The sequence below is a fragment of the Urocampus carinirostris genome, chromosome 8 (assembly GCF_059441175.1).
Source record: "Urocampus carinirostris isolate Australia breed hairy pipefish chromosome 8, RoL_Ucar_1.0, whole genome shotgun sequence".
Lineage (NCBI taxonomy): Eukaryota > Metazoa > Chordata > Actinopteri > Syngnathiformes > Syngnathidae > Urocampus > Urocampus carinirostris.
The window spans coordinates 25,755,733-25,780,499 of record NC_142356.1 but is presented as its reverse complement, the minus strand read 5'-3'; the positions used below and the strand labels follow the sequence as shown (position 1 = coordinate 25,780,499).

The following is a 24,767-nucleotide window of genomic DNA, read 5'->3' as shown; positions in this document are numbered from 1 at the left end:
ATCATCTGCGTTTAACGATTGCTACATCAACTGTTTTAAGTAGTTTGTAATCATTTGGATGGGATCAAAATCCTTATTGAAAATATTGTTTTGTTGGTTTTTACCTTGGTGTAATTTCTGGATTCGGACCATAATTTGTATATACAAGCATTGGTTGTTCAGTGGCAGAATTCTCGCTTGCTATGTGGGAGGCCCGGGTTCGATTCCCGGCCAATGCATGCACTATCATCTGCGTTTAACGTTTGCTACATCAACTGTTTTAAGTAGTTTGTAATCATTTGGATGGGATCAAAATCCTTATTGAAAATATTGTTTTGTTGGTTTTTACCTTGGTGTAATTTCTGGATTCGGACCATAATGTGTACATACAAGCATTGGTTGTTTAGTGGCAGAATTCTCGCTTGCCATGTGGGAGGCCCGGGTTCGATTCCCGGCCAATGCATGCATTATCATGTGCGTTTAACGATTGCTACATCAACTGTTTTAAGTAGTTTGTAATCATTTGGATGGGATCAAAATCCTTATTGAAAATATTGTTTTGTTGGTTTTTACCTTGGTGTAATTTCTGGATTCGGACCATAATTTGTATATACAAGCATTGGTTGTTTAGTGGCAGAATTCTCGCTTGCCATGTGGGAGACCCGGGTTCGATTCCCGGCCAATGCATGCATTATCATCTGCGTTTAACGATTGCTACATCAACTGTTTTAAGTAGTTTGTAATCATTTGGATGGGATCAAAATCCTTATTGAAAATATTGTTTTGTTGGTTTTTACCTTGGTGTAATTTCTGGATTCGGACCATAATTTGTATATACAAGCATTGGTTGTTCAGTGGCAGAATTCTCGCTTGCCATGTGGGAGGCCCGGATTCGATTCCCGGCCAATGCATGCACTATCATCTGCGTTTAACGATTGCTACATCAACTGTTTTAAGTAGTTTGTAATCATTTGGATGGGATCAAAATCCTTATTGAAAATATTGTTTTGTTGGTTTTTACCTTGGTGTAATTTCTGGATTCGGACCATAATGTGTACATACAAGCATTGGTTGTTTAGTGGCAGAATTCTCGCTTGCCATGTGGGAGGCCCGGGTTCGATTCCCGGCCAATGCATGCATTATCATCTGCGTTTAACGATTGCTACATCAACTGTTTTAAGTAGTTTGTAATCATTTGGATGGGATCAAAATCCTTATTGAAAATATTGTTTTGTTGGTTTTTACCTTGGTGTAATTTCTGGATTCGGACCATAATTTGTATATACAAGCATTGGTTGTTCAGTGGCAGAATTCTCGCTTGCCATGTGGGAGGCCCGGGTTCGATTCCCGGCCAATGCATGCACTATCATCTGCGTTTAACGATTGCTACATCAACTGTTTTAAGTAGTTTGTAATCATTTGGATGGGATCAAAATCCTTATTGAAAATATTGTTTTGTTGGTTTTTACCTTGGTGTAATTTCTGGATTCGGACCATAATTTGTACATACAAGCATTGGTTGTTTAGTGGCAGAATTCTCGCTTGCCATGTGGGAGGCCCGGGTTCGATTCCCGGCCAATGCATGCATTATCATCTGCGTTTAACGATTGCTACATCAACTGTTTTAAGTAGTTTGTAATCATTTGGATGGGATCAAAATCCTTATTGAAAATATTGTTTTGTTGGTTTTTACCTTGGTGTAATTTCTGGATTCGGACCATAATTTGTATATACAAGCATTGGTTGTTTAGTGGCAGAATTCTCGCTTGCCATGTGGGAGGCCCGGGTTCGATTCCCGGCCAATGCATGCATTATCATCTGCGTTTAACGATTGCTACATCAACTGTTTTAAGTAGTTTGTAATCATTTGGATGGGATCAAAATCCTTATTGAAAATATTGTTTTGTTGGTTTTTACCTTGGTGTAATTTCTGGATTCGGACCATAATTTGTATATACAAGCATTGGTTGTTCAGTGGCAGAATTCTCGCTTGCCATGTGGGAGGCCTGGGTTCGATTCCCGGCCAATGCATGCACTATCATCTGCGTTTAACGATTGCTACATCAACTGTTTTAAGTAGTTTGTAATCATTTGGATGGGATCAAAATCCTTATTGAAAATATTGTTTTGTTGGTTTTTACCTTGGTGTAATTTCTGGATTCGGACCATAATTTGTATATACAAGCATTGGTTGTTTAGTGGCAGAATTCTCGCTTGCCATGTGGGAGGCCTGGGTTCGATTCCCGGCCAATGCATGCTCTATCATCTGCGTTTAACGATTGCTACATCAACTGTTTTAAGTAGTTTGTAATCATTTGGATGGGATCAAAATCCTTATTGAAAATATTGTTTTGTTGGTTTTTACCTTGGTGTAATTTCTGGATTCGGACCATAATTTGTATATATAAGAATTGGTTGTTTAGTGGCAGAATTCTCGCTTGCCATGTGGGAGGCCCGGGTTCGATTCCCGGCCAATGCATGCATTATCATCTGCGTTTAACGATTGCTACATCAACTGTTTTAAGTAGTTTGTAATCATTTGGATGGGATCAAAATCCTTATTGAAAATATTGTTTTGTTGGTTTTTACCTTGGTGTAATTTCTGGATTCGGACCATAATTTGTATATACAAGCATTGGTTGTTCAGTGGCAGAATTCTTGCTTGCCATGTGGGAGGCCCGGGTTCGATTCCCGGCCAATGCATGCACTATCATCTGCGTTTAACGATTGCTACATCAACTGTTTTAAGTAGTTTGTAATCATTTGGATGGGATCAAAATCCTTATTGAAAATATTGTTTTGTTGGTTTTTACCTTGGTGTAATTTCTGGATTCGGACCATAATTTGTATATACAAGCATTGGTTGTTCAGTGGCAGAATTCTCGCTTGCCATTTGGGAGGCCCGGGTTCGATTCCCGGCCAATGCATGCACTATCACCTGCGTTTAACGATTGCTACATCAACTGTTTTAAGTAGTTTGTAATCATTTGGATGGGATCAAAATCCTTATTGAAAATATTGTTTTGTTGGTTTTTACCTTGGTGTAATTTCTGGATTCGGATCATAATGTGTACATACAAGCATTGGTTGTTTAGTGGCAGAATTCTCGCTTGCCATGTGGGAGGCCCGGGTTCGATTCCCGGCCAATGCATGCACTATCATCTGCGTTTAACGACTGCTACCTCAACTGTTTTAAGTAGTTTGTAATCATTTGGATGGGATCAAAATCCTTATTGAAAATATTGTTTTGTTGGTTTTTACCTTGGTGTAATTTCTGGATTCGGACCATAATTTGTATATACAAGCATTGGTTGTTTAGTGGCAGAATTCTCGCTTGCCATGTGGGAGGCCCGGGTTCGATTCCCGGCCAAAGCATGCACTATCATCTGCGTTTAACGATTGCTACATCAACTGTTTTAAGTAGTTTGTAATCATTTGGATGGGATCAAAATCCTTATTGAAAATATTGTTTTGTTGGTTTTTACCTTGGTGTAATTTCTGGATTCGGACCATAATTTGTATATACAAGCATTGGTTGTTTAGTGGCAGAATTCTCGCTTGCCATGTGGGAGGCCTGGGTTCGATTCCCGGCCAATGCATGCACTATCATCTGCGTTTAACGATTGCTACATCAACTGTTTTAAGTAGTTTGTAATCATTTGGATGGGATCAAAATCCTTATTGAAAATATTGTTTTGTTGGTTTTTACCTTGGTGTAATTTCTGGATTCGGACCATAATTTGTATATACAAGAATTGGTTGTTTAGTGGCAGAATTCTCGCTTGCCATGTGGGAGGCCCGGGTTCGATTCTCGGCCAATGCATGCATTATCGTCTGCGTTTAACGATTGCTACATCAACTGTTTTAAGTAGTTTGTAATCATTTGGATGGGATCAAAATCCTTATTGAAAATATTGTTTTGTTGGTTTTTACCTTGGTGTAATTTCTGGATTAGGACCATAATTTGTATATACAAGCATTGGTTGTTCAGTGGCAGAATTCTCGCTTGCCATGTGGGAGGCCCGGGTTCGATTCCCGGCCAATGCATGCACTATCATCTGCGTTTAACGATTGCTACATCAACTGTTTTAAGTAGTTTGTAATCATTTGGATGGGATCAAAATCCTTATTGAAAATATTGTTTTGTTGGTTTTTACCTTGGTGTAATTTCTGGATTCGGACCATAATGTTTACATACAAGCATTGGTTGTTTAGTGGCAGAATTCTCGCTTGCCATGTGGGAGGCCCGGGTTCGATTCCCGGCCAATGCATACATTATCATCTGCGTTTAACGATTGCTACATCAACTGTTTTAAGTAGTTTGTAATCATTTGGATGGGATCAAAATCCTTATTGAAAATATTGTTTTGTTGGTTTTTACCTTGGTGTAATTTCTGGATTCGGACCATAATTTGTATATACAAGCATTGGTTGTTCAGTGGCAGAATTCTCGCTTGCCATGTGGGAGGCCTGGGTTCGATTCCCGGCCAATGCATGCACTATCATCTGCGTTTAACGATTGCTACATCAACTGTTTTAAGTAGTTTGTAATCATTTGGATGGGATCAAAATCCTTATTGAAAATATTGTTTTGTTGGTTTTTACCTTGGTGTAATTTCTGGATTCGGACCATAATTTGTATATACAAGCATTGGTTGTTCAGTGGCAGAATTCTCGCTTGCCATGTGGGAGGCCTGGGTTCGATTCCCGGCCAATGCATGCACTATCATCTGCGTTTAACGATTGCTACATCAACTGTTTTAAGTAGTTTGTAATCATTTGGATGGGATCAAAATCCTTATTGAAAATATTGTTTTGTTGGTTTTTACCTTGGTGTAATTTCTGGATTCGGACCATAATTTGTATATACAAGCATTGGTTGTTCAGTGGCAGAATTCTCGCTTGCCATGTGGGAGGCCTGGGTTCGATTCCCGGCCAATGCATGCACTATCATCTGCGTTTAACGATTGCTACATCAACTGTTTTAAGTAGTTTGTAATCATTTGGATGGGATCAAAATCCTTATTGAAAATATTGTTTTGTTGGTTTTTACCTTGGTGTAATTTCTGGATTCGGACCATAATTTGTATATACAAGCATTGGTTGTTTAGTGGCAGAATTCTCGCTTGCCATGTGGGAGGCCCGGGTTCGATTCCCGGCCAATGCATGCATTATCATCTGCGTTTAACGATTGCTACATCAACTGTTTTAAGTAGTTTGTAATCATTTGGATGGGATCAAAATCCTTATTGAAAATATTGTTTTGTTGGTTTTTACCTTGGTGTAATTTCTGGATTCGGACCATAATTTGTATATACAAGCATTGGTTGTTCAGTGGCAGAATTCTCGCTTGCCATGTGGGAGGCCCGGGTTCGATTCCCGGCCAATGCATGCACTATCATCTGCGTTTAACGATTGCTACATCAACTGTTTTAAGTAGTTTGTAATCATTTGGATGGGATCAAAATCCTTATTGAAAATATTGTTTTGTTGGTTTTTACCTTGGTGTAATTTCTGGATTCGGACCATAATGTGTACATACAAGCATTGGTTGTTTAGTGGCAGAATTCTCGCTTGCCATGTGGGAGGCTCGGGTTCGATTCCCGGCCAATGCATGCATTATCATCTGCGTTTAACGATTGCTACATCAACTGTTTTAAGTAGTTTGTAATCATTTGGATGGGATCAAAATCCTTATTGAAAATATTGTTTTGTTGGTTTTTACCTTGGTGTAATTTCTGGATTCGGACCATAATGTGTACATACAAGCATTGGTTGTTTAGTGGCAGAATTCTCGCTTGCCATGTGGGAGGCCCGAGTTCGATTCCCGGCCAATGCATGCACTATCATCTGCGTTTAACGATTGCTACATCAACTGTTTTAAGTAGTTTGTAATCATTTGGATGGGATCAAAATCCTTATTGAAAATATTGTTTTGTTGGTTTTTACCTTGGTGTAATTTCTGGATTCGGACCATAATTTGTATATACAAGCATTGGTTGTTTAGTGGCAGAATTCTCGCTTGCCATGTGGGAGGCCCGGGTTCGATTCCCGGCCAATGCATGCATTATCATCTGCGTTTAACGATTGCTACATCAACTGTTTTAAGTAGTTTGTAATCATTTGGATGGGATCAAAATCCTTATTGAAAATATTGTTTTGTTGGTTTTTACCTTGGTGTAATTTCTGGATTCGGACCATAATTTGTATATACAAGCATTGGTTGTTTAGTGGCAGAATTCTCGCTTGCCATGTGGGAGGCCCGGGTTCGATTCCCGGCCAATGCATGCATTATCATCTGCGTTTAACGATTGCTACATCAACTGTTTTAAGTAGTTTGTAATCATTTGGATGGGATCAAAATCCTTATTGAAAATATTGTTTTGTTGGTTTTTACCTTGGTGTAATTTCTGGATTCGGACCATAATTTGTATATACAAGCATTGGTTGTTCAGTGGCAGAATTCTCGCTTGCCATGTGGGAGGCCTGGGTTCGATTCCCGGCCAATGCATGCACTATCATCTGCGTTTAACGATTGCTACATCAACTGTTTTAAGTAGTTTGTAATCATTTGGATGGGATCAAAATCCTTATTGAAAATATTGTTTTGTTGGTTTTTACCTTGGTGTAATTTCTGGATTCGGACCATAATTTGTATATACAAGAATTGGTTGTTTAGTGGCAGAATTCTCGCTTGCCATGTGGGAGGCCCGGGTTCGATTCCCGGCCAATGCATGCATTATCATCTGCGTTTAACGATTGCTACATCAACTGTTTTAAGTAGTTTGTAATCATTTGGATGGGATCAAAATCCTTATTGAAAATATTGTTTTGTTGGTTTTTACCTTGGTGTAATTTCTGGATTCGGACCATAATTTGTATATACAAGCATTGGTTGTTCAGTGGCAGAATTCTCGCTTGCCATGTGGGAGGCCCGGGTTCGATTCCCGGCCAATGCATGCACTATCATCTGCGTTTAACGATTGCTACATCAACTGTTTTAAGTAGTTTGTAATCATTTGGATGGGATCAAAATCCTTATTGAAAATATTGTTTTGTTGGTTTTTACCTTGGTGTAATTTCTGGATTCGGACCATAATGTGTACATACAAGCATTGGTTGTTTAGTGGCAGAATTCTCGCTTGCCATGTGGGAGGCCCGAGTTCGATTCCCGGCCAATGCATGCACTATCATCTGCGTTTAACGATTGCTACATCAACTGTTTTAAGTAGTTTGTAATCATTTGGATGGGATCAAAATCCTTATTGAAAATATTGTTTTGTTGGTTTTTACCTTGGTGTAATTTCTGGATTCGGACCATAATTTGTATATACAAGCATTGGTTGTTTAGTGGCAGAATTCTCGCTTGCCATGTGGGAGGCCCGGGTTCGATTCCCGGCCAATGCATGCATTATCATCTGCGTTTAACGATTGCTACATCAACTGTTTTAAGTAGTTTGTAATCATTTGGATGGGATCAAAATCCTTATTGAAAATATTGTTTTGTTGGTTTTTACCTTGGTGTAATTTCTGGATTCGGACCATAATTTGTATATACAAGCATTGGTTGTTCAGTGGCAGAATTCTCGCTTGCCATGTGGGAGACCCGGGTTCGATTCCCGGCCAATGCATGCACTATCATCTGCGTTTAACGATTGCTACATCAACTGTTTTAAGTAGTTTGTAATCATTTGGATGGGATCAAAATCCTTATTGAAAATATTGTTTTGTTGGTTTTTACCTTGGTGTAATTTCTGGATTCGGACCATGATTTGTACATACAAGCATTGTTTGTTTAGTGGCAGAATTCTCGCTTGCCATGTGGGCGGCCCGGGTTCGATTCCCGGCCAATGCATGCATTATCATCTGCGTTTAACGATTGCTACATCAACTGTTTTAAGTAGTTTGTAATCATTTGGATGGGATCAAAATCCTTATTGAAAATATTGTTTTGTTGGTTTTTACCTTGGTGTAATTTCTGGATTCGGACCATAATTTGTATTTACAAGCATTGGTTGTTCAGTGGCAGAATTCTCGCTTGCCATGTGGGAGGCCTGGGTTCGATTCCCGGCCAATGCATGCACTATCATCTGCGTTTAACGATTGCTACATCAACTGTTTTAAGTAGTTTGTAATCATTTGGATGGGATCAAAATCCTTATTGAAAATATTGTTTTGTTGGTTTTTACCTTGGTGTAATTTCTGGATTCGGACCATAATTTGTATATACAAGCATTGGTTGTTTAGTGGCAGAATTCTCGCTTGCCATGTGGGAGGCCCGGGTTCGATTCCCGGCCAATGCATGCATTATCATCTGCGTTTAACGATAGCTACATCAACTGTTTTAAGTAGTTTGTAATCATTTGGATGGGATCAAAATCCTTATTGAAAATATTGTTTTGTTGGTTTTTACCTTGGTGTAATTTCTGGATTCGGACCATAATTTGTATATACAAGCATTGGTTGTTCAGTGGCAGAATTCTCGCTTGCCATGTGGGAGGCCCGGGTTCGATTCCCGGCCAATGCATGCACTATCATCTCCGTTTAATGATTGCTTCATCAACTGTTTTAAGTAGTTTGTAATCATTTGGATGGGATCAAAATCCTTATTGAAAATATTGTTTTGTTGGTTTTTACCTTGGTGTAATTTCTGGATTCGGACCATAATTTGTATATACAAGCATTGGTTGTTCAGTGGCAGAATTCTCGCTTGCCATGTGGGAGGCCCGGGTTCGATTCCCGGCCAATGCATGCACTATCATCTCCGTTTAATGATTGCTTCATCAACTGTTTTAAGTAGTTTGTAATCATTTGGATGGGATCAAAATCCTTATTGAAAATATTGTTTTGTTGGTTTTTACCTTGGTGTAATTTCTGGATTCGGACCATAATTTGTACATACAAGCATTGGTTGTTTAGTGGCAGAATTCTCGCTTGCCATGTGGGAGGCCCGGGTTCGATTCCCGGCCAATGCATGCATTATCATCTGCGTTTAACGATTGCTACATCAACTGTTTTAAGTAGTTTGTAATCATTTGGATGGGATCAAAATCCTTATTGAAAATATTGTTTTGTTGGTTTTTACCTTGGTGTGATTTCTGGATTCGGACCATAATTTGTATATACAAGCATTGGTTGTTCAGTGGCAGAATTCTCGCTTGCCATGTGGGAGGCCCGGGTTCGATTCCCGGCCAATGCATGCACTATCATCTGTGTTTAACGATTGCTACATCAACTGTTTTAAGTAGTTTGTAATCATTTGGATGGGATCAAAATCCTTATTGAAAATATTGTTTTGTTGGTTTTTACCTTGGTGTAATTTCTGGATTCGGACCATAATTTGTATATACAAGCATTTGTTGTTCAGTGGCAGAATTCTCGCTTGCCATGTGGGAGGCCCGGGTTCGATTCCCGGCCAATGCATGCACTATCATCTCCGTTTAATGATTGCTTCATCAACTGTTTTAAGTAGTTTGTAATCATTTGGATGGGATCAAAATCCTTATTGAAAATATTGTTTTGTTGGTTTTTACCTTGGTGTAATTTCTGGATTCGGACCATAATTTGTATATACAAGCATTGGTTGTTCAGTGGCAGAATTCTCGCTTGCCATGTGGGAGGCCCGGGTTCGATTCCCGGCCAATGCATGCATTATCATCTGCGTTTAACGATTGCTACATCAACTGTTTTAAGTAGTTTGTAATCATTTGAATGGGATCAAAATCCTTATTGAAAATATTGTTTTGTTGGTTTTTACCTTGGTGTGATTTCTGGATTCGGACCATAATTTGTATATACAAGCATTGGTTGTTCAGTGGCAGAATTCTCGCTTGCCATGTTGGAGGCCCGGGTTCGATTCCCGGCCAATGCATGCATTATTATCTGCGTTTAACGATTGCTACATCAACTGTTTTAAGTAGTTTGTAATCATTTGGATGGGATCAAAATCCTTATTGAAAATATTGTTTTGTTGGTTTTTACCTTGGTGTGATTTCTGGATTCGGACCATAATTTGTATATACAAGCATTGGTTGTTCAGTGGCAGAATTCTCGCTTGCCATGTTGGAGGCCCGGGTTCGATTCCCGGCCAATGCATGCATTATTATCTGCGTTTAACGATTGCTACATCAACTGTTTTAAGTAGTTTGTAATCATTTGGATGGGATCAAAATCCTTATTGAAAATATTGTTTTGTTGGTTTTTACCTTGGTGTAATTTCTGGATTCGGACCATAATTTGTATATACAAGCATTGGTTGTTCAGTGGCAGAATTCTCGCTTGCCATGTGGGAGGCCCGGGTTCGATTCCCGGCCAATGCATGCACTATCATCTGCGTTTAACGATTGCTACATCAACTGTTTTAAGTAGTTTGTAATCATTTGGATGGGATCAAAATCCTTATTGAAAATATTGTTTCGGACCACAATTTACATATCCAAGCATTGGTTGTTCAATGGCGGAATTCTTGCTTGCCATGTGGGAGGCCCGGGTTCGATTCCCGGCCAATGCATGTACTACCATCTGCGTTTAACGATTGCTACATCAAATTATTTTAAGTAGTTTGTAATCATTTGGATGGGATCAAAATCCTTATTGAAAATATTGTTTTGTTGGTATTTACTTTGGTGTCATTTCTGGATCCGGACCACAAATTGCATATCCAAGCATTGGTTGTTCAGTGGCAGAATTCTTGCTTGCCATGTGGGAGGCCCGGGTTCGATTCCCAGCCTATGCATGTACTATCATCTGCGTTTAACGATTGCTACATCAAACTATTTTAAGTAGTTTGTAATCATTTGGATGGGATCAAAATCCTTATTGAAAATATTGTTTTGTTGGTATTTACTTTGGTGTAATTTCTGGATTCGGACCACAATTTACATATCCAAGCATTGGTTGTTCAATGGCAGAATTCTTGCTTGCCATGTGGGAGGCCCGGGTTCGATTCCCAGCCAATGCATGTACTATCATCTGCGTTTAACGATTGCTACATCAAACTATTTTAAGTAGTTTGTAATCATTTGGATGGGATCAAAATCCTTATTGGAAATATTGTTTTGATGGTATTTACTTTGGTGTAATTTCTGGATTCGGACCACAATTTACATATCCAAGCATTGGTTGTTCAATGGCAGAATTCTTGCTTGCCATGTGGGAGGCCCGGGTTCGAATCCCGGCCAATGCATGCACTATCATCTGCGTTTAATGATTGCTACATCAACTGTTTTAAGTAGTTTGTAATCATTTGGATGTGATCAAAATCCTTATTGAAAATATTGTTTTGTTGGTATTTACTTTGGTGTCATTTCTGGATTCGGACCACAATTTGCTTATCCAAGCATTGGTCGTTCAGTGGCAGAATTCTCGTTTGCCATGTGGGAGGCCCTGGTTCGATTCCCGGCCAATGCATGTACTATCATCTGCATTTATCGATTGCTACATCAAACTATTTTATGTAGTTTGTAATCATTTGGATTGGTTCAAAGTCCTTATTGAAAATAATGTTTGGTTGTTTTTTGGCTTGGTGTAATTTCTGGATTCAGACCGTAATTTGACTTTTCAAGTATTGGTTGTTCAGTGGCAGAATTCTAACTTGCCATGCGGGAGGTCCATGTTCGATTCCTGGCCAATGCCTATACTACCAGTTGAGGTTAACGATTGCTACATTAAACTCATTTAAGTAGTTAGCAATTATTTGGATTTCATCAAATTCCCCATTGAAAGTATTGTTTTGTTGTTAACAAGCACTGTTTTGTGAAAGGGCTGGGTATGATTCCCGCTCAATGCATTCAACGCTGGGTAGTGGGTACAATAATTCTACCATTCATATTTGTTTTTATGTGGTCTTTGGTGATGGAACAAGATTGCAAAGTTAGCTTCAGAATCTATTTTTATTTGAACAATGTAAACCATTTTTGCCTTGGCTGGGATACTGAATTTGGTCTATGAGCCCCTTTTTTCAATCATTGGTTGTTCAGTGGCAGCATTTTTGCTTGAATATGAGAGGATAGGTATCCCGGCCAATGAATCAAATGTCAAAGCAAATCAAGGTTTTTTGATCCAACCAATCTCATTTTTTGTGTTCATTACTCACAAAACCTTCACATTAGCTCCATGTTTTATAATGTATTGTCAAATGTTTTTTTTCTGCTACATCTACTGTCACTTGTAATGATGTGAAGAAAATACTGAGCGTCATACTACAGCATGATCATTTGAAAGCAAACACAACACTCGCGGGCACAGGTGAGTTCAGCAAATTTACCTCGAGTGGCCATTCTGATTACATCGATGTCATGACTCATCAGCGCACAGGAAGGAACAAACTCCTCACTGAGCACCATTGCCTCTAACCGCACCTCCAACCTGACGCAAAGGACAGTCATGAGGCACTTCCATACACATGTTTCAACAATGAAATTATGGCTATCAATTAACCGGTTATATACTAATGAAATATTGGACCAATATTAAGTTAGTAAAAGCCAAGTGAAGATGTGGTATGAAAGTGTTAAAGAGGAGTGGGACTAGCACACAATTGCAAAAATATTGCAAAAATATAACAAAGTTACACAATTAATGATGGATACTTAACACTGTGATAAGTAATAATAGAGGCATGCTCTTATTGTTGTGTATATACTGTATTTTCCAGACCATAAGGCGCACCGAAAAAACCCAAATTAGCCAGAAATTTGTAAGTGCGCCCAGAGGTGGGTAGAGTAGCCAAAGATTTTACTGGAGTAAAAGTACTGTTAATTCAGAATAATATTAGAAACAGATCTTAGAAAATGGTTAAAACAGAAAGTCGTCCTAAAAGCTATTATTTAATGCAAAGTCTGATTCATTATCAGATACACCAAAGGGTTGTTTTGGGTTTATTTATATGTTTCAGGACGATTTTTTGTCTTCTCCATTCGCTGACATTTGTTTCTGGGACCGTAAATATAGAGTGATAATGATATAACTTTGAATGCATTGTAGGTTCACATCTGTATCACTAGTGAGCTGGTGGTTAGGTTTCGGCGCTCTCATCACCACGATCATTGTTCGAATCCCATTGCATGCAATGTTTTGATCAATCATTGCACTAATATACACTGCAAGTATATAGAATGCGCAAGAGTCAGGTTTGGGAGAGTTACTTGTAATTGGATACAGTTACTAATTACTTGATTACTCTCCATTACTTTTGGATTACTCCAATACCAAATCTGCTAATAAAAGACAAAATAAACATAAAATAAACAAAATGGTTTGTTGTCCAACAAAAAGGTTTAAACTCTAACCAGTTAATTAAGCAAAAAACATTCTCTTCCACATGGTAAACAATATATTCTCTGTTTTAGTACACTTTAAGAGCACATTAAGGGGTTGGGAACCTTTTTGACTCAAAGAGCCATAAAAGCAAAAATATTTAAATTCTTTTTTGGAGAGAGCCACACCGTAAATTTTATGTCAAAATTCAACATAACGGCTAACCCGCTCTCCAGACAAGAGCTAATTTCTCAGGACACTGTATTTCCCTGTGTGAAGTTTGATGATTTGATACAATCTATGAAATAATATTAATTCCATAGCCTGTATCCTGTATAATTATAAATATACGAGTTAAAATTTGTCTCCCTGAAAATGTCTAGATAAAGCAATGGTGATGATGACAGTGAAAAAAGTGATGGTGATAGTGATGATAATGATGTTGATAAAGTGTATGTGCACCCACTGAAGATAAAAGATTAAATAGGGGCTGGGATCAAATAAGCATATCTGCTACCCACTCCCCTCTGGTGCTATCTTTTGTTACCTTCCTTTTGGATTTTTTTGGTTTACTTTTTGCATAGACATTTATTATTACCATTATTCCCCAAGTATCTTGTAATATGTAAATATGTATATTCGTGAGGTGTATGTTACTGTCAGAGCCAGACAAGATGATAGGCCCAAACGGGTAACGTTTCACACAAGTTTATTGGGATATCGAGGAAGTCAGGTGCGAGGAAACAAACGACAGCGATCCGGTGCTTGCTGGACAGGAGGAGCCAGCAGCTCACGGGATCGGAGTGTGTTCGGAATGCAGAAGTCAGTGGTTTTGCCAGGGCGGAAGATCGGAGCGTGGTCAAATGGTTAGATTGGGTCGATAGCCGGAGCGGGAGATCAGAACGTTGTTGGTGGGCAAAAACAGGTCAATTGCCGAAGCAGAAGATCAGAGCGTGGCCGGTGGGCAAAAACGGGTCGATAGGCGGAGATGATCGGGAAATCAGGAGCAGACGAGTAGGATACGGATGAAGACGGGGCAGACGGGAGCCAGAGTCAAAGTGCTTGCCTTGCGTATGCGGAGGTTCGCTGACGGACCGAAAAGGAGTGACTGGAGTACTGAGTTTAAATTGGAGGGGAATCAATCAGGCAACTAGCAGAAGCTGGCACCAAACGAGCGGGCACAGGTGAATGCAATGAGTAATCATGACAGTTATACGTAAATAAACAGAAAAGCTAGCTGTGAGACGCAATTATTAAGGAGGTCGAAGAGGTAGGATGAAATAAGCATATGCTTCTCCATACTCCTTTTCGGAAAAGTGACGTTAACATTGTTTTGTTTTTTGGAGTTGTTTTTTTGTTATGTTCAAAATAAAGTTTTGTTCATTCATTCAATTCCATTCACCTTATTGTCCAACGCGATGTATGTATTAAAAATGTATGACAAAAGTATCTTTTGGATTTGCGCCTTATAATCTTGTGTTCCTTGTAGTGCCTAAAATTGGGTATTTATTGCCCACGAAAAAAACTCTGGGACACAATATAAACTTTCATACAATTGCAGGTAACTCCTGAAACTGAAGCTTGAACAAATGTCTGTAATCCAGTCTAACAAAAAAGTCAAAGAACCGACTCACCGAGGCACCTGGATCAGCAGATACATAAAAGAGTCGGCCAGCGTCAGTTTGTCCGGGTTGCCCCGGAATGCCTGCAGCTTCTTCATCTGTAAAAGTCAAAGGGGAATTTTGAGGGGTTTTGTTTTGTTTTCATGACGCCACGACATGCTCCAACACGGACCTCGTCCGGGTCAGGGAGTAGCTTGAGCAGGTCTTTGAGGGGCTGAGCTCCGTACGTCTCGCTGTGCCCTCGCCTAATGTCTTCCACAATGCAAGGGTTGGATCTAAAAGGGAGGAACATGAATCTCAGGTGTGCCGTTGTAAAAAGGCTACAAAAGGTGACGTGTTCACAAACAGCAGGTTGTAAAGAAAGTTTAACAACACACAGGAAAGCCTGGAATTATCAGAGAGGGATTAACTTAAGTTCATTACTCTGCATATTCTTGTAAATGAAGTCAGAATTTGTTTAGGGATATAAAGTAAGCTTTTGATAAAGGTTAAATAATAATAATAATAATAATTTCCTTGTATTGTCATTCTGTGTAACAATGTACACAGAACGAAATGTCATTACCACCCTATGATAACTACTTCTTTATATGTTTGTTTGTGGGTTTTTATTTATTTAGAGCAAAAATAAAAAAACATAATCAATTATTGATTAATATAAGGAAACAATAAATTATTTCCACAAAAAATAGCTTTACAATAGCAATATAAAATACATGTGCCCAAAAGTAGTGGGCTAAAGCCGAAGCTTTTAAGTGCCTATCCCCAATTCCTTTTGTCCTTGCAGGAAAGACATATTAAAATTAAAAAACATGAAACAGCACCATATGTCGCGACCAGCACACAGGGTAGACCCAATCGCGTAACGTTTTCTCACAATTTTATTAAGATATAGGAAGAGGAAGGGCAGCGCCCGCGATCCGATGCTCGCTGGACGCGGGAAGCGATTCGCTCTCGCAATCGGATTGTGATCCGAATACAGAAGTGGATCTTCCGTAGCGGGCGATGGCGGTGTCAGGGACGGAAAAACAGGTCTATAGCCGGGACAGGAGAGCAAAAACGTGTTCGGGGTCAGATACAGGTCGTAAGCCGAGACGAGCGAGCAGACGTGGTCGGGATAAAAAACGGGTCGTAAGTCGGGACGGGAGAGCAGACGTGGTCGGGATCAAAACGGGTCGTAGCCGGAGACAAACGGGGAGATCAGGAACGGACAGGTGGAAAAATGGGTTCAAAAAAGGGGCAGGCAGGAGTCAAGGTCAAAAAGGTTTGCCTTCTAACAACTGAGGTTCAAAGCAGACTGACCACAGGAGAGTGACAGGATTGGGTTTAAATAGGGACAGGGAGCCAATCAGATAGCCCGCAGCGGCTGGCACAGGTGATCCAAATTGGTAATCATGACACCATATTCCACAAAGGAAAGTTAGTAAACAAAAAAGAGATATTTAAACTTATCATATTATCATTAGTGACTCCTATAACATATAATCTAAAGAAAATCGATATATTAATCTTTTTTAGTATATGTATCTAAAATAGGTATAGTATATTACTTATGAGACTTAAATAGGTAAATAAATAATAATAGATACATTTAAAAGACAAAACTAGTAAAACTAAAGAGACTATTTAAAAAACAAAATGAAAATTAATTTTAAAAAATCAGTAAATTGTTTTTGATATGTTGATTCATAATTTCATATGTTTTCAAGAAAAATAATACTTTTGTTTATTGAAAATATTTTTTCTCATGATCATTGCTACAATTATGATTATTATTAATATCTATATTTTATTATTACGTATTCAGGGATCAGAATGGAGATTTTCGTTTTCAGCTGAAATAGCCAGGGTCCAGGGCGGAGCCCGGTGGGGGGCTCAGGGGGGCGAAGCCCCCCTGAAGTCAACAGCATTTATCTTATTTGCTATGTGAAAATTGCACTAGAATGAATTAAATCCAACAAAACAGAAACCATGTATTATATATATATATATATATATATATATATATATATATATATATATATATATATATATATATATATATATATATATATATATATATATATATATATATATATATATATATATATATAAATTAAAAAAATAATAATGTATTGACATTAAAAGCATTCGTAATATTGAACATGATCATGATGATACAAAATAATCTATTTTAATCATGTTTATAACAAATTTTAAATTTTGTTTATCCTGTTCTAAATATTGTATAAACACAAAAGATAAAATCATTTCATAAATAAATAGATTTATAAATACCTCAGATTGGGATTTTCTGTCACACAGGGGAACCAGTGGTTGACTGCTGCTGGTATTTGAAGTGGAAGGATTTGAAACGGCCAATAATGTTGAACCGGTGGCTGCCGATTTTAAATGCGGATCCGAGTGCATAATTTGATCGCCGGCAAGCTATTTTTGCTTTGTGCTTGTTCATTTTAGCATGATCGATCAGTGCCACACAACCTCGCGTACCATAATTGATCAGATCGACACAGTATAGACACTTTGCTTTCCCTGAAACATCACACTTTGCGATGAAGTGGCTCAAAGTTTCTGTAACTTCCTCGATCTTTGCGCCGGTTTTAACATTTACTGTGAAAGTCTTCTCCAGCCATGACCACTTAAATTTATTCTTGATTCCTTTATCAATCTCGGAGACAAAAGCCTCGTCTTCTTTTCTTAGTATTTTCATATTTACTTTTTCAAACACTCATTTCACCGTTTGAAAAGACCGGAAGGAGCGCCATGTTTGAGAAAGCCAATGCTCTGAACAAAAGCTCCGCTGATTGGTTATCAGCGAACCTATCGACCAATGGTCTAAATGCTAACTGAGGGTGATGAAACAGTCACGTATCATACCTCACCCCCCCAAAATATTTTCTCATCGAATTTAGACGATTTACGGGAATGACCTTTGGGGTTCAAAAACAGCGGAAATCCGCGGATCCGCGGAAAATTCTGATCCCTGCGTATTTTTTATTATTTACAATGCAGCAGTATTTGTATTAGTATTAGTTTTATTATTAGCGTTAGTAACAGGAGCTTTAGTAGTGGTACTATGGACAAAATCAAATTAATGGAAAACATGATTTCATTTTGATGCCTTAGCAGTAATTTACCAATTATGTTTTTTTCTGCTTCAATGACTCAACCTTTACGGAAATTTAAGATGAGAATGTAAACGGACCAAGTATTATCATCATTTCGACATCGGCTATATTTCTCAGGCACTCATGGAGGCTGACGATCCTAGCCACCTTAGCTAATGATAAAATTAATTAATAATGAGAATATCTCCCTCTATCTTGTTGTTTTGATACTTTTTTTTTTTTTTCAAAAGAAGTGGAATTCAGAAATGTACTTCAGCTTTTCAACTATAACTGACATATCAATAGTAAAAGATGCATTTCTTTTAGATAAAAACAACATTATTCCTTTTTCTTTTATTTAATCTTGAGTGACAGACAAAATGGTCCAAAATGGCTCCAATGCGTCCACACTGGATTAACATTCCAGACGACACTTTGTTCTTACATAACCCGATTTGATGATTCAAAGAAAAACAACAGAAAAGTGACAAAGTCCATTAACAAACACATAGTCTGACACTAATCCATTTAGAAGAAACATATTAGTTTTTCTGGCTGTTTGAAACCAAAACAATGGAAAAGGGGGCTTACTTCTTGAACTGCTTGAGGAAGATGCCCAAGTTCATTCCCCTCTTGGAATCCAGGATGCTGATCTGCAAATCGGCATAAGAGCATGTCAAAGGAAAAAACGGGAAGTCAAAAGACACTATAATTGTCATGCCAGCCCAGTAGATGGCGAGGTCATGACCTGCAACACTGGCTTTTGTTTCTTCAAACAATCACCGTATTTTCCGCACTATAAGGCGCACCGGGTTATAGGGCGCACCCCCAAATAATAGTTTTTGGTCCTATATTTTCCATACATAAGGCGCACCGGATTATAAGACGCTACAATGGGAACGTTGACAAAACAGTCAGGTAGTTCAGTCAAACTTATTACCCCCTTAACATTCCGAAAGCTTGCAAAGAAGCAAATAGACACGTGCGGATGCGGTGTCCGTACGATGTCACTCAAATGCATCCTTCCAAATATCATTCGGAAGATTAATGTCTTGGGATTCAAGAAATGCCAACCATTCCTTAGTTTATATTTTCTTTTTCGCTCGCAGCTTTACTGTGCATATGACAATAAACACTTGGAATTGAGTTTAATTTAAATATAGACACATCGAGATCAGTCTGAAACAAGATACTGGGAAAATATATAGCCAGAGTAGCTCACCGAAGTCGTTGTGTTCAATAATAATGTGCAACCATGGTCCTCGTATATCCGTGAGTGTAGTAAATCCAGGAGAGTAAAATATTTACAAATACAGTACAGAATAGTGAAATAATGTTTCCTCTATGCCGTAGTTCAACCTAACATGCTATTCACAGTCATCTTTTTCGGTCAATTGCAGGCTTTGTTTTGTCCCTTTAGCCAATGCAAGCCTGTAAATGATAAAAAGGATCCGCCAATAGTGATCGATTTGATCGATGATGATTGACACATTGGTTAGCCAATGAAACGCCGGTATATAAATCCCAGCATACACTGCGGACGACTTCGCGTTCGGGGGAAAATCTAGTCGGTGGCTGCTTGCCTTAGTTGCAAGACTTAGCAACTTAATATTGATCCATATATAAGGCGCACTGTATTATAAGGCGCATGGTCAGCTTTTGAAAAAAATAAAAGCTTTTAGGTGCGCCTTATAGTGCGGAAAATACAGTAACTCTTTTAGGTTCTTCTTCTCATTTAACACCCCTTTTCAAATGCATGCGTTCCAACAGAATTTCGTAAAATAGAACCCCTTAAGAACATTTTTTTCTCCACAGCCACCAATTTTTAAAGAGACACTTTTTCCAAAGTAAATAACATAAATAACCTGTTTATAAATGGCTTCCAAAATTGAGAATGAACAGCAGGACAGCAATATTCTATTAAAGCAACTATCCAGTTATCCCTTGCTATAAAACGGTTTACTTTTCATGGTTTTGCTACATCCCAAATTTGCGTTGTGCATTATGTTCTGCATTGTGATTGGCTAAACAGTCCTGAAGATAGTAGTTATAAGTCATTAATTAATAAATGTTTACAGTATGGGTGCGTGGGTGTTATTGTACCCCTTAACCACCAGGTTTGTAGAGGCATTTCTAGTGGCTTGTCTTGCGCAAGTACGGCCTGGTTGCACTCATTCCACTCCAGGCAAACAAATGTTTCCACCAAGTTTAGAACAGGGGACCCTTCACATGTGAGGCAAATGTTTTAACCACTGCACTACAGTACTTTTATTTGCCCGAAAAAATGCATGGGCCTGTATAAGGTTTTATTCGATTCGGTCCATTGAAGAGTATCTAATTGCATAATAATTGTAAAAAAAAAAGGATTCTACTTCGCAGATTTTTCTTATCACGGATCAGTTTTGGGATAAGGATCCATGTACCCAAATTAAGGATACTATTAAATGAAATACCTCTCCAACCATAAACACATCTTTCCTAAAACAAACCATTTAAATATACATAAAATAACATGGCCTCAAACTCTTTTCCTATAAAACGTATTGCTCTATCAATTACTAGATGCAACTCTTTTTACAAACTGATATAAAGTCTACAATGTAGTATTCCATCTTTTTTTAAACACATTTATTAAAAACAACTTTTTAAAAGAGGTAACCTTTATTTAATTGAAGACTCTATCGGACTTTTCACCACACTACTGAGATAGAAACTTCTCAAATCTTATACTAAAATGAGGGCTAAGCAATTAAGCACTGTAACCTAATTAATCCCTTGAGGGGAATTATGCGCAAGTAGCGGGATGCCTGTTGTTGCATTGACACCTTTAAAACTGAGTTTGTCTGTTTTGTTAAGAAACTCAAAACATTTAACATATTGGGGGTGAGTAGATGGATAAGACAAAATTAGATTGGACTGTGTTACTTAGAGTGAACCCTAATTGTTTTTCCGAAAGTACAAACTAACAGAATATCATACATCCTTGTAATAATATACTGTATTTTGCAGACTATAAGGCCCAATAAATAAACCCCAAATTGGCCAGAAATGTTAAAATGCACCTTATAAATGAGAATGTACAAAGCACTTTCAAAGCCAATTTTCTAATTTCTCCAGTACCTGGCATCTTGGTCTCTTCACCTAACCTTTTGGGCGAAGAGGGCGATGACAACACCATACAAACTAATCACAGCTGCCGTTAATCCCGAGTGAAGAAGAAATGCAATGGCAAAGTAAAGCCACCAGACGTCATTTTTAAACAAACTTAATTTATATTTATTTATTTATTTAACACATGGTCTATCGAGTCAGACAGACATGAAACATGGCAACAATTTCAAGCGTTTAAAAGCACTTCACTCGGAACTCAAGCACTTTTCAATCCTTAAAAACACAACTTTAAAATTCAAGCATTTTCAAGGATCTCAAGCACCCGTACCACCCTGGTCATTTATGAAACATTTATCACAAAAATTTTGGGGGGCCTTAGAACCTGGTGCTCCTTATAGTGCGGAAAATACGGTATTTCATGAATTACATTTGAACTGCACCAATTAGTTATTGAAATTAGCAGCCAAGGTTATTCAATCTATGTTACGACATTTTGAACCCTTCACGTTGAATGCCAAACAAAGGCAATGTAATTTCCAGACTTACCTCTTCTTTGCTGCTGTCCTTAAACGATCGAGATCGAGAGATGCCAGAGGACGTCCCAAGATTGGTCGCCACCCCGCAGCCGCCTGTCACCAACTCCTCCTGCTGGCCAAACAGTTCCTCCACAGAGCGGACGTCGATCTGGTACTGCTGTTGCCGCCCTGCCATCGTCCAGATGTTCGGTCTCTCACGGACCTTCTCCAGAGGAATTGGCTTCCAGAAGAAGCTGCGGACCCGACGCTTTTTCCTGCTTGGGTGGGCCACCACCAGGGGTGGCGGCGGAGGGGGTGGGGGCAGCATAGGTGGGGGCGGCGCAGTTGGTGGCACCGCAGCGTGGGAGGACGTGTTCGAAGCAGTAGGTCCACGGCTGTGGGGTTTATTGGCCAGCATTGCAGGAGGTACTTGTTAGCACACAAGCGCTGATGCTAACTACTTTTACACTGAAGAGTTTTCAGTCACTCGAAAGGATAGGGTATGGTGCATTCTTTCTGTTGGGCTCCTTCATTCAAAGAGAAGCCCCTGCAGAAAAACGGCCATTGGTCTGCAAGCAAAAAAGAAAATAATGTGAGACATTATTTTATATATTTACGATAAAGTACAATATTGTGCCATGAAAATAGGAAATACTGAATTTGTATGGTATTTTAAAACTAGGAACAGTCGGTATTAATAGATGTGTCCAAATCTTGTGATCTCCAGTACATCTGGGCAACCTGAGTGGTGATAACCATGTTGGATGGGTATGTTTGCATAGTTTTTTCATTAGACAAACATTCCAAGCTACGTTACAACGATTAATGTACCGTATTTTACGCACTATAAGGCGCACATAAAATCTGATTTTTTTTTTAAAAGCTGACTGCGCCTTATAATCCGGTGCACCTTATATATGGATCAATATTGAAGTACAAGGTCTCGCAACTTACGGTAAGCAGCCACCGACTCAATTTTTCGCGTAGAAGAAGAAGTGCGCTGTGCATACTGGGAAATATTAAACAACGATTCTCTTTTATTAGTGCGTTTGTAAAAAGACCCTGAAAAGGCTCCTATTAAGAGACACGCTTACAACGAAGAGTTTAAACTCAAGGCGATCAGTCACGCAGTAGAACACGGGAATAGAGCAGCAGCGAGAGAGTTCAACATTAATGAATCGAACACGAGAGTGGCTCGAGCCGGCAGAATTAAGAGTCCCCCTAGGAACTCGCTAACTGAACAATGGTTCCATGGGTGAATTACGTAAAACCCACTACAACGTTTTACATTTTACAGTTATTATGTTATTGCTTAACTGTTATTGTTTTGCACTTGTTGTTTTTGCACATTACGAGTGTCACTATATTGCGATTGCACTAACGTTTAATTTACCATAACAGTATCAGACGTTTTTTTTGCGTGTTGACCAAATGGAGGAAAAGTAAAATGTTATGCCTTGCTGTTGTTCAAAGATGTTAAAGATGTGTCACGAAAATGCTTTACCTCAGAGAAAATAATAAAACGGCTGTTTATTTATTTTGGGAGTGAATGGAGTTGTGGAAAGCTTGTTTGTTATCTATTAATAAAGATTGACTGACCTATCTGACATTTTTGTTGACATTCCCTTTAGCGCGGCACCATCTAACGGTTGCATAACGTAACTACATCCTCTACTGTAGCCAAATCAAGTTAAGTCACATTTATTTATGACGCCCTTAATCACAAAAATGTCTCGAAGGACTGCACAGGATTACAATTACAAAATTGCACAATTACCTGGTCTTAAACCAGCATGCACTTATAGCACCTTATATTGGGGTGCGCCTTATGTATGGAAAAAGTTTAAAAATATATCATTCATTGAAGGCGCGCCTTATAACACGGTGCGCCTTATAGTGCGGAAAATACGGTACACAAATTGTCATGTTCTGTAGTTGTTGTACTTCAATGTCGAAAATATATGATTTCACAAATAGTACAAGGCAGATGGCTTGCCTGTTGTATAAAAAATCAGTAAAAGGTTTGAAAGTACTACAATGGAAAATTAAGTCTGTATAATTACAATATGTAAAATAGTGATTCTGATATTGGCTTGAATGTAGAGAAAGAACAGATAGTTGGTAGCTAGCCTCAGGAAGAAAGAGGCCAAGTGCTGTTTATGTTATAGCTAGTTCTTGGCAGGAAAAACAAATGTCTGGCCTGACAAGTTACCTTAAGTCACCTTTTTACGCAAAACATATTCAACAAAAAAATGCAAGTTTCCTTATTATTCATTCTAAAATGGCTTTGTGTTCCTGATTACCTAAAATGTATGAAATATTCAGAACGGACTCTTGCATACGGATACAATATAGGTGTTAGGTCTTCTATACTAAGCCTCGATAACCATGTTCCTTGCCTCCTCGTTGACAATTATTTGCTTCTCTCGCCCTGAGAGGTAACTTTAGCAGGGAGACGAAAAGGTGACACCGTATACCTTCCACTTTCATCAGAACGGACAATAACATAATAGTGTATACCCATCATAACATCAAACCACTCCTGTTGGACCCATCGAGAATGGCCTACTGTCTACATATAGGTATGCGTGTGGCGTCACACAAAAACGATCAATGCTAGCTGGCGGTGTTACTTTAGATGGCTCGTTGGTTGCTTCCCTTAACCACTAAGGTTGTAGGGGCACCATTTCCTATGTGTGCCTTGGGCAACTATAGCCTAGCCCTCTCCAGGTCAACATATTTTTCCACCTAGGTCTTGAACTAGGTACCTTTCACTAGATAGACAAAAGTACTAACCACTGTACTACAGAAACATTGCTCTAAATACTAGCCTTGTTAAAGGGGTCATGCTTGTCTGGCCATTTAGCAATCAGCCACCTGGAATTAAGTTGAATTGAATTTAATTGTCTTTATTGTCATTATATCAACATAGTGAAACATTTTATGCAACAAGCTAAACAGACTGCTGTCACTGTCTTGTACCACGGACAGACTGAAGAGATCTTTTCCTCCTCATGCCATGAGGCTCTTTAACTCCACCCGGTGGAGTAAAGACCCACACTAAACCATACCCCTTACATTGCATATTACCGTATTTTTATTGCAGTGTGTCTTTTATGTAGCACTATTTAAATACTCTATACAACACGCTACAGTGGGTATTAGCACGTCACATT

At 38.7% G+C, this 24,767-nt stretch overlaps 1 protein-coding gene and 23 non-coding genes across 24 annotated transcripts in view; 23 read left to right on the top strand and 1 right to left on the bottom strand.

The window, feature by feature from the left end:
* fhdc1 (FH2 domain containing 1) overlaps positions 1-24,767 on the bottom strand; it is a 73,905-nt gene that overhangs the window by 37,469 nt on the left and 11,669 nt on the right. Inside the window, exons 2-6 of the mRNA XM_088343127.1 lie at positions 21,623-22,160; positions 18,557-18,618; positions 15,031-15,133; positions 14,871-14,956; positions 12,245-12,345 (exon numbers count right to left, since the gene is read on the bottom strand). Of these exons, the coding sequence (XP_088199253.1) occupies positions 12,245-12,345; positions 14,871-14,956; positions 15,031-15,133; positions 18,557-18,618; positions 21,623-22,009 (739 nt within the window). The 5' untranslated portion in view covers positions 22,010-22,160. The remainder of the gene's footprint in view (positions 1-12,244; positions 12,346-14,870; positions 14,957-15,030; positions 15,134-18,556; positions 18,619-21,622; positions 22,161-24,767) is intronic.
* Positions 148-218, top strand: trnas-gcu (transfer RNA serine (anticodon GCU)). The gene has a single exon. It is a non-coding gene; the product is annotated as a tRNA-Ser (tRNA).
* Positions 372-442, top strand: trnag-gcc (transfer RNA glycine (anticodon GCC)). The gene has a single exon. It is a non-coding gene; the product is annotated as a tRNA-Gly (tRNA).
* Positions 1,044-1,114, top strand: trnag-gcc (transfer RNA glycine (anticodon GCC)). The gene has a single exon. It is a non-coding gene; the product is annotated as a tRNA-Gly (tRNA).
* Positions 1,268-1,338, top strand: trnag-gcc (transfer RNA glycine (anticodon GCC)). The gene has a single exon. It is a non-coding gene; the product is annotated as a tRNA-Gly (tRNA).
* trnag-gcc (transfer RNA glycine (anticodon GCC)) lies at positions 1,492-1,562 on the top strand. The gene has a single exon. It is a non-coding gene; the product is annotated as a tRNA-Gly (tRNA).
* On the top strand, positions 1,716-1,786 carry trnag-gcc (transfer RNA glycine (anticodon GCC)). The gene has a single exon. It is a non-coding gene; the product is annotated as a tRNA-Gly (tRNA).
* On the top strand, positions 3,060-3,130 carry trnag-gcc (transfer RNA glycine (anticodon GCC)). Its single transcript has one exon. It is a non-coding gene; the product is annotated as a tRNA-Gly (tRNA).
* Positions 3,956-4,026, top strand: trnag-gcc (transfer RNA glycine (anticodon GCC)). Its single transcript has one exon. It is a non-coding gene; the product is annotated as a tRNA-Gly (tRNA).
* Positions 4,180-4,250, top strand: trnag-gcc (transfer RNA glycine (anticodon GCC)). Its single transcript has one exon. It is a non-coding gene; the product is annotated as a tRNA-Gly (tRNA).
* trnag-gcc (transfer RNA glycine (anticodon GCC)) lies at positions 5,076-5,146 on the top strand. Its single transcript has one exon. It is a non-coding gene; the product is annotated as a tRNA-Gly (tRNA).
* On the top strand, positions 5,300-5,370 carry trnag-gcc (transfer RNA glycine (anticodon GCC)). Its single transcript has one exon. It is a non-coding gene; the product is annotated as a tRNA-Gly (tRNA).
* trnag-gcc (transfer RNA glycine (anticodon GCC)) lies at positions 5,972-6,042 on the top strand. The gene has a single exon. It is a non-coding gene; the product is annotated as a tRNA-Gly (tRNA).
* Positions 6,196-6,266, top strand: trnag-gcc (transfer RNA glycine (anticodon GCC)). Its single transcript has one exon. It is a non-coding gene; the product is annotated as a tRNA-Gly (tRNA).
* On the top strand, positions 6,868-6,938 carry trnag-gcc (transfer RNA glycine (anticodon GCC)). Its single transcript has one exon. It is a non-coding gene; the product is annotated as a tRNA-Gly (tRNA).
* trnag-gcc (transfer RNA glycine (anticodon GCC)) lies at positions 7,316-7,386 on the top strand. Its single transcript has one exon. It is a non-coding gene; the product is annotated as a tRNA-Gly (tRNA).
* Positions 7,540-7,610, top strand: trnag-gcc (transfer RNA glycine (anticodon GCC)). Its single transcript has one exon. It is a non-coding gene; the product is annotated as a tRNA-Gly (tRNA).
* trnag-gcc (transfer RNA glycine (anticodon GCC)) lies at positions 8,212-8,282 on the top strand. The gene has a single exon. It is a non-coding gene; the product is annotated as a tRNA-Gly (tRNA).
* On the top strand, positions 8,436-8,506 carry trnag-gcc (transfer RNA glycine (anticodon GCC)). The gene has a single exon. It is a non-coding gene; the product is annotated as a tRNA-Gly (tRNA).
* trnag-gcc (transfer RNA glycine (anticodon GCC)) lies at positions 8,660-8,730 on the top strand. The gene has a single exon. It is a non-coding gene; the product is annotated as a tRNA-Gly (tRNA).
* Positions 8,884-8,954, top strand: trnag-gcc (transfer RNA glycine (anticodon GCC)). The gene has a single exon. It is a non-coding gene; the product is annotated as a tRNA-Gly (tRNA).
* On the top strand, positions 9,108-9,178 carry trnag-gcc (transfer RNA glycine (anticodon GCC)). Its single transcript has one exon. It is a non-coding gene; the product is annotated as a tRNA-Gly (tRNA).
* Positions 9,556-9,626, top strand: trnag-gcc (transfer RNA glycine (anticodon GCC)). Its single transcript has one exon. It is a non-coding gene; the product is annotated as a tRNA-Gly (tRNA).
* trnag-gcc (transfer RNA glycine (anticodon GCC)) lies at positions 10,228-10,298 on the top strand. Its single transcript has one exon. It is a non-coding gene; the product is annotated as a tRNA-Gly (tRNA).